This window comes from Columba livia, chromosome 4, assembly GCF_036013475.1.
Source record: "Columba livia isolate bColLiv1 breed racing homer chromosome 4, bColLiv1.pat.W.v2, whole genome shotgun sequence".
Classification (NCBI taxonomy): Eukaryota; Metazoa; Chordata; class Aves; order Columbiformes; family Columbidae; genus Columba; species Columba livia.
In genome coordinates this window covers 47,156,160-47,170,125 of record NC_088605.1, presented here as the reverse complement: position 1 = coordinate 47,170,125, position 13,966 = coordinate 47,156,160, and the positions used below count along the sequence as shown (strand labels likewise).

Below are 13,966 nucleotides of genomic sequence, written 5' to 3'. Positions count from 1 at the left end.
TCAGTTTTGAAACTTCCACAGTGGTGCGGCTCCAGGTGAGGGTAGAGGGACACGTGCCAGAGCCGCGTGCAGCTCTGGCCTGGCAGCATTTCTTAACAATGGCTCAAGTGCTTGGTCGTGGAGGAGAAAGCCAAGCTGAAGCCTTTACTGCACTACTCAGAAGATGAAGGCACTGCTGGTTCCACCGTAGGCTGTGCAGGGCCAGCAGGAGCAGGTGTGCTCTGTGGAACCTCGGAGGCCAAAATGGGCGGTCAACCCTGGAAAGGCTCAGGTGTCCATCCGCTAGGCTCTCCTCTGAGCTGAAAGAGCTGCGAGGAGGAAAAGCAGATGTTTGGGTACATGACAAGGAGAAGGTGAGCAAACACTTTGACACTAATTCTTAGATGCAGGCACTTCCATCTCTTTGTGGCACTAGCCTCAGACACTTATTTAAGCAGCTAGCGCCTTCATCTTTTCCCCATCCCTCAGAAACCAGGAAGAGTGAGAGCAGTGGACAGTTCCCTGCTGCCAGGCATGGAAGCACACACGGTCATCTTAATTACTGGGAGGCATTTTAATCATTACCAGTGTGCTCACACTAACTTACAGTGAGTTATTAGTATCCACCACCAGATTTTGCATTCAACATCTGTGAGTTTCCCTTCTTGCAAAAGGCCAAGTAGAAAAGCTGAGTTTCCTCTTTATTACAAAACTGACCAACACAGCTTCAGCTCTCTGCATATGCACTGGCACCTCTGGGAACTTGTTTCCCATGGCTGCATGGAAATCACGTTTCCAAATGCCACAGTGAAGTCAGGGAGATGCAAATGACTGTCCCAGCTCCTGCTTTGCCTTTGCTCCTCTGCCTTTGGCTGATGCGTCTGCGGAAAGCTGGGATGCGACACTGCTGGAAGGAGAACGAACAGTCCTGAGGATGCGCGAGGAACCACCAAAGTCCACTTGCAGTGAACGAGACAGAACGAAGCACGTTTTCTGTAGACACTTGAGCGGTTTTCTTTTGTGGCTACTCTGACAGCTTCTTTTCTAGTATTTGCCTCACCACGACAGCATTGGATCGTCCTTGTGTTTCTCTTTGCACGAGGCCAATTAACTTATTTAAAACTTTTTGATTTCCTGATTTTATCGCCATAACCTTTAAGGAAAAAACAAAACAAAACAGACACCATTGTTAAAGTAAACTTGGGACATTTTCACTCATTCACTGCTAAGTTATGAATATTTTTGTCCTTTGGACCCTTGTGGTAGAACAGTATATTTTGGGTTAGATGTTGTTATTTATAAAAACTGCCTTCAGCTTTCCAATAAGCTCCTGCTCTGCTCCTATGAGAACAGCAAGTCCCTACAGCAGCAGGGCCTTACAACTAATACAAAGATCTCTTATTGAAAAAGTCAGAAAACACTTCTGGATTGTAACAGTGACTTCCTTGAAAAGAGCCAGAAAAATGAGACTGGCTTCTTTTTGCTAGTAGGCTCTACCTCTTTACTCAATATACTGTTCAGCTGTAACAAAAAATTGGCATTGAATCACAATCTGTTTGATAATATTTGTGAGGTCCTTCAACCACAGATGTACGTGTTTCCGTAACAGCATATTATTTTCTTTAAAAAAGAAACCCTTGGCAACATAACAATTAACTAACTGATCAGAAATACAACCTCCTATCAGACAGCTAATGTTTGATGCACAGTCACCTGCAAAATAGCAAGGGCCATATTTAAAACTAAGTAAAGATACTGAAAAAAAAATGGGAAATTTCAGTTGTAGGCATTTCTAACAGGGATGCTCCTGCTGATAGACAAGCTTCTGGCCTCCATGTGGTATGTGTGGCAGGGAAGACGTTCTCTACATTGTCAGAGTTCCTGGGCAAAACACAAGAGCTTCAATTAAACAGGATGTCATATTGACAGATATTAAGGGGAGGATTGCGAACATATGAACCACCCCCTGTGCCAGTACCGAGCACAAATGCAAATATTTATACTCATTACAGTATCCAAATTATTGGCAGTCTAAAATCTTCTCTGTAATGTCACAATATGGAAAGGACTCATTACTCCTGGTCTGCCAGAAATTACCTATATGGAGCAGAACACAGTACAATCCAGACACTGCATTTTAATAAAGTGCTTGGTATTGGCTTGAGCAACTGTTTATAATTTAGTTCATTTTAAAGAAAGTTACTATCAAAAAGCAAGGTGTACTTCTTTCCCTGTCAAGTACTCGGCTAACTATTTTGTAAGGTAAGCTCTCATGCCAGTTTAAAGCAATGAATTACAGGCCATTAAGGCAGCTTTTGCTTTGGCAAAGGATCACCTGGAAAAAGTAGGGAAGTGAGACCATTCTACTGCATTTGGCTTGACTCAAACAGTGGAAACCAGAGAGGAATTATATTCTCGGAGAAAGCATTATTACTGAAATGGGAGTGTAGCTATGGACCTTTGGCTTCTGCACTTCCCAATCAGTTCTAATGTTCTTTCTATCTACACTTGTGCTTCCGTACCAGTCTGAAAATGCAGCCTCACTTTTATCAGGCTCTGCAAATGAGTCAGGCTGATGGAGGTCACGCCGACCTACTGCAAGCTCATTTTCTTTACCAAAAGCTCTTGCAGAGCTGTTAGCATCCCCCAATGAGATCAGGGGTGGGTGGTACTGTTCTCCACAGATGTTAATGTTTTTTCCAAATGGCAAATGTATCTAGACAATGTTTATATTAGAAGTAAGCTATTCACTTCTGCTTTTGTATTTTTGCTCCAGAGAACAGATAAGCACTGTTTTCATTTTGCTTTTTATAAAGAACATTTTAGACTCTGTCAAGCTCCCTTCCCACTTCTCCCCTTCATGATCAACAAAGTTTTTTTCCCCTTTTCCGAGCTCAGACCTTGTTAGAGTGACAAGCCACACGCGCTGCTGCGTGTCCTTCCAAGGAGATGGGGAAGAGCCAAACCCCGAGCTCTCCTCCTGCAGCATTTGTGCTGCTGCCACGGCTCAGCAGCAGAGCCACAGAGCAGACAGCAGCTTGGGAGCCACTGACGCCACTGCCACGGGGGGCCAGCTCCTCCCCACCCCACAGGCATCGCTGGGCAGGAGAGCCAGCTAGACTCCTCTCTGGCAGTGGAGGGAGACAAGGACAAAGAGACAGAGGCACGTACAATTTTTGCCTTGCCAGCCTCTGACAGACTCTCTAATTCCATAACTACTGTATGTCTCACTGGAGGTAGCTTCCATCTCCAGCTTCAGAATGGGTTAATGGTGTTGCCCTAATCCTACAGCAGATGACATAAAAATCAGAGTTATGTGGCCAGGTTGCCAGGTCAGGTTAATGGCAGTATAGCTGAGGAGACAAAAAGAGCCCCAGAGTCTTGCTTCCCTGCATTTAATTTTTATGGTCTCTCAGAATGACTCAGGGCATTAGCCAGACTGGTAATTTCTTCTGCTGATTATTTTGCATATGCCTGAATTTAAAAAAAAAAAACAAAAAAACACAGAAAACAAAACCAACAACACCAACAACAACCACTTAGTAAAATAAGAAAGAAGAAAAGCCTGATAATATCTGAGCAGCAGCTTTAATGCTCTTGTACTGGCTGTAGAGCTCAAATGCTAATCAAAGGGAGAAAAAAAAAGAGGCCAATTTAACCCCCTTTTTAGTGCCAGTGACTGCCAGAGCGCACAAGTTTCCCAGCACCATCATAATCACCTCATTTTCTTGTCTATCAATCACCGCCTGGCAGATCTGTTCAAGCTCTTTTTGATCCTGTATCAGTCCAAGTTTCTTTTTTTTAACAATTTCAAGAGGAGTCTTCCCTTCTCCCTTCCACAATTCTGCAAGCACCTGAAAATCACAAGTAGCAAAAGTCAGTGTCTTAACGTATCAACAGTGTTTACATGCAGCACTTCAGTTCCTGATCCAGGAAGCTGGATTCTAGTTAAAGCAAGAGCAGTTTGCCTAAATGTGAACAAACCCAAGATTTAATCTTGTGCCTCGCTGAAAGAACTATTGTACCCTCCCTCCCTTTCTGCATCCTGAAATAAGGCAAAGCATTTTCACTCAGTGCACAAGTGCAGGTGAATGGTTCACAAGCGGTGCTCTGCAGCCTGCCGCAGGACCAGGCGCTGCCGCTACCCCCAGCGAAGGTGCCTCTTCCAAGAAGTTTGCTGGGCACAGCCCCCAACTGCCTTGCTGCACTGAGCCGCTGCTCCCCCACGGCAGGGACTGCCACTGACCGCAAGGCTGCTCCTCAGGCAGCACTCACGCTTGTCTGGCATTATTCACAAAACCGCCCGAGAGCTGCAAAGAAAATGCGTCTCCATGAGAAATGTCACTGCCCAGGAACTGACCATTAGCTGACTATTGTACCAAGTCCGATCCCAGGTAACTCGTCCCATTACCAGTCTGCATCAGCAAGCTGTAATGAGGATATGTATGACAAAGCAGAAGAAAAATAGTGCCAGGCAGAAAGAACCCAGCAGCTCCAGCCCAGCTATGCATCACCTCCCAGGACTGGAAGGCTCGGCGAACCCAGGCCTCCAGAGTAATCACTTGTTAATGCCGGTGTGTTTTCCTATGCTGCAGCAGGGCTATCACCCTGGAATAAACTTAAGGAGAGAGAACATTTATAAAAAACCAATTTCCTTGGGCAGTCATTTTCTGTATTCCCTTAGCTGTTATTTTTGAGCTGTGGGAGGAGAGAAAGGAATCCTTATTAAAACAGCTGCTTGTGTTCCATCCTGAGCCGAAGACGTAATTGTATGTTTGGGCCATTGCTGTGTACCAATATGGAAAGGATGTCACGTCGGAAGTTCAGCACTAAATACTCACTGTAGGATTCAGAGGCTGGGATGGGGAGATGAGAAGGGGCATTCAAACTGCATGTTCAATAACAACAGGGCAGAAGACAACTTAGGAAAAATGAGGTATGTCGGATGGTATCTTAACTACCCCAGCAATTTTCTTCACCATGAAGAACATTCTGGTACAAAAGACCTTCAGCTAAACAATTTTGTAGCCGCAACAGGTATTTAAGAACCATGCATTGACACAATTCCTGCAAGAGGAGATCCATTTGCCAGTGGTATCCCAAAGCTTTTTATGGAATTTTATCACTCTGCTGCAGACCTTTGGAGAGGGTAATGACATGCAGCTCTATTGTGGCAGATATACCTTGAATATTAAAGATACTGATAAGCAGCCTCAGCTACAACCGCTGTAAATGAGACTTTCAGATGTTTATATCTAAATAAATCAGTACAGTATGTGGTTGTCTTCTACATGATCTTCCTTCTAGCACAGTACTTAAAAATCATCATGCCAGTGCTACCTGGAACACCCCTAGGGAGAAATACATCCAACAGAGATTCAACCTGTGCACAGTCACTTGCCTTTTATTTGTTGCACTCCATTGCTATTCCCAGGTAGCCAGCCCCCTCCTGCTCCTTCCCTGACCAGGCATGAAGCTTTCTGTCCTCCAGGCCTCCTGAGGCACCAGAACAGTCCATCACTGCTCAGAAAGAGCTCTGTCCTCTTCACACAGCACAGCCCCCCCAGCAAAACACCCGGAGAGTCCAAAGTGCTGCACAAATCAGGGGCTGGATTATGAATAACCAATATCTCTCTCCTGAAAAAAGGCAGATGTGATTTTTAGGACTGGTATGTATTCACGCAGGATGCCAGAGGCTGCAGGAGGGGAAAATCTGCAACAACCAAAATCTACGCAGCCAGCCACGGCAGTTACCCAGGAGCAACCCATACATCAGGCTGACTTAGATCTGGGGCAGGACAGCTTGACAGTCAGGGATCCAGCTCCGATTCCCTGCTATTCCTGTGCCAAACATCTCCTGACACTGAGAAAAGCCTGCCCATTGGAAACCTTGAAGGCACCAGATTTTCTCTGCGACATCTGCACCGTGTGTACTTTTCAACTTGGTAACAAGCATTTCCGCTTAGCTAGTAAAGTGACAATGTTATCAAGGCTCTTGCTTGTTTACAGGTACGTAGGAAAGCAGAAAGACATGTGGCCAAGACCTGTCAAAGATGCACTTTTAAAAATGTGTTTCTCCACTTGGCAAGGAGTACAAATCTAAAGAAAGCAGTTTAAAAAAATGATTTCGACTCATTTACACAAACTGCCTGCACCAGAACAGGAGGATCAAATGATGAAGTCTCCAGAGCCAAAAAGAGAATCTCAGGCCTCATTTCCATTACCGAAATCTCAGTAGTTTCTACTATTGATTCCTGCTTGAGCGTGATTAGATTTTAATGATGTTCTGCCGTCCCTACCTACACAGGCATAGCAGCAAACCATTGGTCAAGATGAATTAATCAGGACTTGCATGTCTGGCTGCTGCGGGCATCATATCAAACATTTTGCAACCGGTGATCGTGCCAGCTGACTGCTGTGCCTGAGAACGCTCCAACTGGAAACCCGATCTGCAGTGATTTGCTGCCAAGGGCGGGAGGGAAGCAGCAAACAGTACCACCCCAGTCAGTCCTGTGGGCATCTCTCCTTTCCAGTGATGGAAGCCTTGATGTCTGGCAGTTGTCCCTCAGCCTCTGACAAAAGTGAGGGGCAGGCTGGGTCCAGCCCACCAGATGGTATAGCCATAATTGTCAAAGCAGATGGTTCTTTTTCGGTTTGTGTACTAGACTCATTTCTCCGCTGTCTACTTGAAAACAGGGGTGCCAAGTGGGTCTATTGGAAATTATTCTGATGTGGGTGACCTATGCAACTGCAGAAGCAAACAAGACCTGGGGTTTGCTCTGCTCCAGATCCTCAATGAACGCATGACAAGGGTGTCCACACAGAGCTGCTCCAGCATGGCTCTCGGCAGCACAGGCAAGTTTCTGCTTCCCAGGCCCAGGAACTAGTCTTCCCCAATGCTGTAACTCAAGGGCAGGCCCCTTATCCCAGGGGTCTCCTGACTGCCAGCCCTGCAGGCCAGGCCCCAGGCCCCATCTGGGGCTCACTCCCCAGCAGAGCAGCGTCAGCCCTGGGTGAGCAGCACCCACACCTTCCATCATGGGCTTCAAACTGGTGCCTCTGGGGTGGGTCGCAGCACATGCCTGTGCAGGTCTCCGATCCAGGACATGCTCAGCCCACGGCCCTGCACACTGGCTGCTCCCCTTTGCGCAGGCACACCAGCCTGAAACTGCGTTGGAGACTTCTGGAGTAGGATGCTGTATTTGATGGCAAGTTGGGCGTGAGCTCTGTAATTACCTAAGTGGTAATTATGTGAGCACACAGTGCCCTTTCTTTGGCATATGCATCCTACCATACAATGTTCTGTGTCTATAATCAGAGCTCACAGCTTTCGTCTGCCTGTGTTTTAGTCCCTTATACAGCAGAGACTGAACACAAGACCTCTTAAAAAATTTGAACTGCTAACAGCTTCCTGCAGCGAGCACGTATGTGTGTGCATGTCTGTGTGCTCACCCTGTCGAACCCTTCCATCTTCTCTCGTTGGATCTGTCTCTACCACTGCAGTTCACTCTCCCCCACCCCAAGCGCTGCAATTCATCTGCTGGTGTGTGTATATATAGCCCTTTCTGTCCTCGGGCCATCCAGTATCTCTGCCTACTGCTGAGAATTGTTATAAACATTTGTTATTCTTCTGACATCCAGGCAACGAAAATACTTTTCTAAATGTGGCGAGGTTTCTGCAGTTTGATAGCATCACTCAGTGATGGCAAACAGTACTGTTATTTCTCTGTGTCCAATTTCAGAACACTGAGGACAACATGCACATTAAAAGGAGTTGGTAATTAAACAAAAAAAGCATCTCTGAAATTCTTGACATTTCATAACCTGTCAGAAGTGCTGGCGCACAAATACATCGCAAGGCAAGAAAGTCCAGTAGAAAAGCATTAGTACCCTGTCTCCACCTCCACAAGGAAGCTCAGAGCTCAGATGGGAGATTTGAAGCTTCCCTTTCAAAGGCAGACACCAAACTGATGGGTGTGCCACAGCCCTGCAGGCACAGAACCGCTCTGCATTCCAATGCTTTTCCTATTAATACTTTATCTCCTTTTTGAAGCTTTTACTTTCCCAGTCCAAAATTTCCAAATGCACATGCCTGAATTCAGGCACTTAAATCCTTATTTATGATGCCTGTCATATGCAGCTGGCTATTCACGGAAGCAAACCAACAAGACCAACTTAATTAAGAACCACAAGCATCTCCAAAAAAGAAAACAACAAACCAAGAAGCGCAAGTGTCTTCAAGGAGGGTAAAGAGCCACATTTGCAACAGCTAATCTTGGTCTATAATCATGAAAAAAAGCCTCAACTGACTTCAATACTATTCCAAAGTCGTACTTGGTTTAAATCAATATGTGCTAGAAAGATGGAAACCCACCCTGTGTACTTCAGAGTGTTATATGCTTGAAAGCAGACAAGGCAAGTTAAACATCTTCAGTAAAAGTTAAATGTCTTCATTAGCAGTTTCACTGATGAACACCTGAGAAGAAGCAGTCATCTAATGTACTTATCTAGAGGATAATAATTAATCTGAAAAGACAATGCATTCCACATAAAAGAGCCAGCAACAATTTAAGGTGAATGGCAGACTATTCTCTATCACAAAAACCTCAGAATTTTGTCTATAGACACAGCAGTCACTGTATTCACCATAAGCAGTTCACAGTTTTAGATACAAATCATCAAGAGCTGATTCTTCAGACTGTCCCAAACGAGATTATTTTTAAAAAGAGGGAGAAATTCGCCACCAGTACTTGAGAGGTCCATCATAACACTTGCTCACAGAAGCAAGGATGAAAGAAAGGCCAGACCTCTCCACTTTTGACTCAGGGGTACACCAAAGCAGAACTCTTTTTGTGGTTACACTCAGGTGAATTATATCCTTTTCCACGTGCTAATACTTGGGAATGGACACCTTACTCTCCCTTAGGACCTAGTAACTGATACTCTCACCTTAACTGCAAGTCATGGATTAGCTCCCAATGACCTTTCACTCAGGTCTGACTCAAACTGCGAAACTGAGATCTAGTGACCAGTCTGTTCAGAAGCAGGATTTATTTAACTGACTTCAGTTCACATTGCTTAACTCTTATAATTTGGCTTGCACCCCCTTCTAACACTGAACATGCAGATCTATTTGCAAGATTATATATACGCAAGGCATTTTCATATGTTATATGTTTATAGTAGATACAAAGTTTATCCTTCATTAACACTCTAAATAATTTCCTTTTAAAGCAACCAACATATGGGTACACACCAATTATAAAATTGCTACATAAATGGAGTAAGCAGCCACAGATCCAAAGCATAGTAAAAACAAAAAAGTACTTACCTGTTTTGCTGCTGTAGAAGAAATGTCTTTTTTTACTAGAAGGTTCAGAAGGTCAGCCAGGAGAAAAGAACTGACAGGGCTAGGGAAAAACGGGGCAGAAGTTACCTCGGAGGATAAGGTGCAGTAATATATCCAAGCTACTGTTGCTTGCCTAAAGATCACACAGTGTAGCATGACAAGCTAGTATTTATCCTCATGATACACTATATTCAACTTCTGTATTGATAGCCTGAGTATGGCTTACCATTGCCATATTCCAAAGAAGGAAGTCTCTGCTTATTGCTCTTAACTACACGGTCCTCTTCTCTGCAAAGTGTTTGATTAACTTCATTCAGCATGACAGCGTCAAGGCCTACGTGGTACTCCCTGATGTAACCAACTGCGCAGATAATAACTAAAGCAGAAGCGAGCAAGGGAGTGACATGATACTATTCATGGTATATGAGAAATAGATCACTTTTTGTTTCGCCACTGTAGTAATCAAGAAGCCTGACCTTTCCTTTACTGTAAGGGAATGTTGTTTCAAATGACTGAGCAGGTCATTTATAATCCAGCCGATCACCTTCTTTGGCTTCATTTGGGTCTGTTTTACCACATTTTCAAAGAATTCTGCCAATCCATCTTCATTCTGTTTAAGAAAAGTTAAATGCATCAAAAAGATACCAGAGTGCAAACTTGATTAATTATACAGTTACATTTGGAGTATAAATACTCTAAATCCTAAAGGAAACTTGGTTTTGTGAATTCATTGCAAAGTCACAAGACTTTGGAGTAATTTTATTAACATAACAGCAAACAAACTATTTTATGTCTAGAACAGGTACACACAACTTACCTGCCAGCCTATCTGTTTCAACGGACCTTCCAGTAAAGGAGCTATCTTTTTTCTCTTAACTCCTCCCTAAAATTAGCATTTGGGGAGAAGCTTTCTCATCTTCTCATGGGTTTTAAGTCCATATAATGCTAGAAAATATAATGCTGCCATATAACAGGCTGCCATACTACCTTTTACCAAGGAACGATTTTTCCTGAAACGGTCTACAGATGTTTCACTCTTGATCCTGCAATCACTTCTATTTATTTTGGATTGAAGGAATAAGTTTAGCTTGCATTTGCCCTTCAATGATATGGAAAGGTCATACTGCAAGAAACAAGGTTTTATTTTTCTAGTTTTTCAGAGAAGCTATGTAAGCTTTGCCACAGCACCCTAAATGCTCAGAAGGTATGATAGTAAGGAATTCAATTTATAGCCTAAGTGAAATCCGGGATTGTTTTTAGAAGGACAGATACTGCACACTCTGTTGAATGCTGTGCTGTTTGTCATCAAGGCATTGATGGATCTTTAACCGTAGCATGGAACTCATTAGGTCTACTGAAGGCTGAAGAGATATTAGGTGGCAGCTCCTACCTTTTCAAGGAGGAATCCAATTCCAGCGTGCACTGGACTTGTGCAGTGTGTGGCATAATTGCACAGGAAGACGAGCCAGCTCTCAGAAGTTGAGAAGTAACAATTTAGAGACAGCCAAGGAGCTATTCTAAGTATACTGTCATCACAGCAAAAACATTTCCCAAGCACATTCTGACTGCATCTGATCTCTGAACAGTTCTGAGCAAAAAGAATGCAGGTACACACTAAACCAAAGCCTGACTTTTCCACTCAAACACATCCCATCCAAGCAGTCCCACTTGCCCTTTTTTTAAAGGCAATTTATCACCATAGCGATACAAAATTTTAGACTTTCCTCCTCAAAACTTTCACAACCCGAACTTCTACCAGCTCTAGATACCACATTTTTCATTGGTAATGATGTATGGCTTTTGAGAAACTGCAGACTACTGCTCTCTGTTCTGTGAAACAGAACAAAATGTACTTAGATTAATGGCTGATGTGCTGTAAAACTGGTGTGAAAAAAATCAGACCCATCCCCTCTTCCTCAAGACTGTGAGCAAAGAAACCAAGTTCTTAGCCTAGGAAAGCCACTGAGGTCTTTTGTTCACCAAGGCAAACCTTTCAACTCCTCCTAGTTATCTGTCTACACACAGACACAATTCCCTTCTTCCTCTGTGTTCTTACAAGCTTAACTAGCAGTTACTTTGTAAGCAAATTGTGTAAAATCTAAGGCTAAAAAGACTAGAGGAAAAAATTTTGCTTAAAGAAAAACCCAGTAAAGCAATGCGTGATTATCAAAGTACTATAAACTTGATTAAAAACTCTGTGTGTGTTAAGCGGAATTACTAAAATGATGCATTACTAAATACTGTACTCTTCCTAATTCACCTCAGGATTCAATAGAACAAACAAACAGTAATTATTTAAACAGCGGGTTCTCTTCCACACAAACACCTGCTCAATTTAGGTAGGAAGAAGTGAGCATGTAAAAATGTCGGTTTCTTTGCACGTGCTGCAGAAGGTTTTACAAACACCAGAGGCAGAGCAGGTCTAGCTACGACATGATGCACAAGAAAACAATGTCTGTGGATGGCTGTCCTGGTTTTGTTAAAAACAAGTTTCTCTTTTAGTGAATTTGCCTGTCAGCTAAAGCCTTCATATTAGCTGCATTTTCCTGGAGAACCAGACACATGTTTTGGTAAACACAGCAACGGAATGCAAACTTATTGATAAGCATGGATGGACATCTCACGAGAGGGGCGACGAGAAACAAGTGACCAAGAAGACTGACCAACTGTGTATAACATTCCATTCACGTGAATACTTCATATAAAAGTGGGAGATCACAAGGATCTTGTCCCTTTCCCTTTTCCCTTCTGCTTATGGCCAACATCAGGAGAGGACCTTGCTAGTCGTCCCTGCAAATTGAGGCCTAGTGACAGACTGAATCCAGCTCCGGTTGGCTGCAGAGTCCAATCCAGGACTTTGGGTGCCGGCTCTGTAGTTGCTGAGACTTTCAAGATTGGTTTTGTATACTTTGTATTATTTTCTCTATTCTTATTAGTAGCATTAGTAAAACATTTTTAATTTTTCCAACTCTCTTCTCTCTGTCCTTCTTTCCCTCCTGATCGCCTGTCCTGAGTGGGAAGGGGGGAGAGGAAGGGGCAAAAGGGGAGAGGAAGGGGCAAAAGGGGAGAGGAAGGGGCAAAAGGGGAGAGGAAGGGGCAAAAGGGGGAAGTGGGGGGGAAGAGGAGGTTAACAATACATCTGCCAGGGTTTTATTGTCACCCCGCAATCTTAGCCCTCGACAATGGCACACGTCTGAACGCAGGCGACAAAGCTCAGAGGCAGCACGTCCAATGCCTTTGTCACGGGTAGGCTGGAGAGTGTGTCTCTGGCAGTGGGCACATTCACATTTCTGGATACCAACAGCCTGGCTGGAGCTACAGCTTTGACCCTCCTGCCAGCCCTTTGAAAAACCAAGGACAAATGTGCCCGGCCTCCACATTTTAATCAGTTGTCCAGGCAGCAAGAGGAGAAAAGCCCAGGAGTACTCAAAGAGACAGACTTACACATATGCTACCAGGTACCAAAGCCCATACTCACTACGTGTGCACATAAAAATAGACATATTCCCCAAAATTCCTTTGCATTTAGTTTTAGGGTTTTTAAAGTGACTGTCATTTTCTGTAGCCAAAGAGTAGGCAAACCTAGCAATGCTAGACTGAAATGAAAAAGGCAGAATGTCAAAACATCACAATGACTGACAGAAATGAAACATTTTCCTTATTTTTTTGCCATATTAGAAAAATGCAGGCATAACTTGACCGGTTTCAATGTCTAGATACTGTATTACTTGAACCTTAATTTGCTTTGCATTTTGGTCAACATTCTTTGTGTCAAATCCACTCCAGCTACCAACACACACACACATACACACACACCCCCCTCTCCCTTGCGACAGATCTGAGCTGAAAACCACTGCACACTCTAACGTAAAACAATACATTATTTTACAAACTACAACGGGTACAATCTTTAGGGACATTGGGTCTGTAATGCAAGCTTACACTTTTAAAGACCAATAATGTTTCCCAAAGAAATGACAAAGAAAATGAAATCAATGTCAACAAATGAAAGTAATTTTCTGCTTTCTTATTCTCATTTTCACCATCACAGTTCCCACAATAAAAAAATGTGAGGTAACAACTGCTGCAAAAATGTGCAAGATTGTCCAGAAAATCTAGCCCATTAAAGCAGACAACAGAGCAGCCAGAAAAAGTTCAAACTTTTTCCTACAGTTTCTTATAAAATGATTTAAGTTCTAAAAATAAGCGTAAAGTCACCTGCACAACAACGTGTATGAGGATGGCATGTAATAAACAAAATGGTCAAAACCACCTTCTACAGCATCCCATCCAAGGATTCACCAATGTAGTTATTCCACCAAAGCAATAAGGCCAAGTCCAAGTGAAATTGCCACTTTTATCTGAGTAAAGAGAGGAACGGTAAATGTACAGGAAGACCCGGAATTCAGATGAGAAAGGAAGTGATCAGGCCACATTTTTCTAATGCTGTACTGTGACTACTGATCTATTTTTTTGGTTGGATCTTCCTGGACTTCAGCATGGTTTTTGAAAACAAAATGTCACATTCATGTCTATGCCAATACATCTTGTATTTTTGATTCAAAAGGAAGTAAGATAAAAATATTATAATAGTGTAACTGGCAAAGTTGTCAGAGATCCTTCCTGACTGAAGTATTT

The 13,966-nt window shown here is 43.3% G+C and overlaps 1 protein-coding gene across 4 annotated transcripts in view; it reads right to left on the bottom strand.

Annotated features, from left to right (window-relative positions):
* Positions 1-534: 534 nt before the first annotated feature.
* Positions 535-13,966, bottom strand: part of GATB (glutamyl-tRNA amidotransferase subunit B) — a 47,795-nt gene continuing 34,363 nt past the window's right edge. For 3 of the 4 annotated variants that reach the window (XM_065062714.1, XM_065062716.1, XM_065062717.1), the window contains exons 10-14: positions 10,719-10,799; positions 9,805-9,938; positions 9,311-9,389; positions 3,699-3,833; positions 535-1,132 (exon numbers count right to left, since the gene is read on the bottom strand). In XM_065062714.1, coding sequence (XP_064918786.1) covers positions 1,004-1,132; positions 3,699-3,833; positions 9,311-9,389; positions 9,805-9,938; positions 10,719-10,799 — 558 coding nt within the window. In that variant the 3' untranslated portion in view covers positions 535-1,003. The remainder of the gene's footprint in view (positions 1,133-3,698; positions 3,834-9,310; positions 9,390-9,804; positions 9,939-10,718; positions 10,800-13,966) is intronic. The other variant, XM_065062715.1, reaches the window with a different exon arrangement.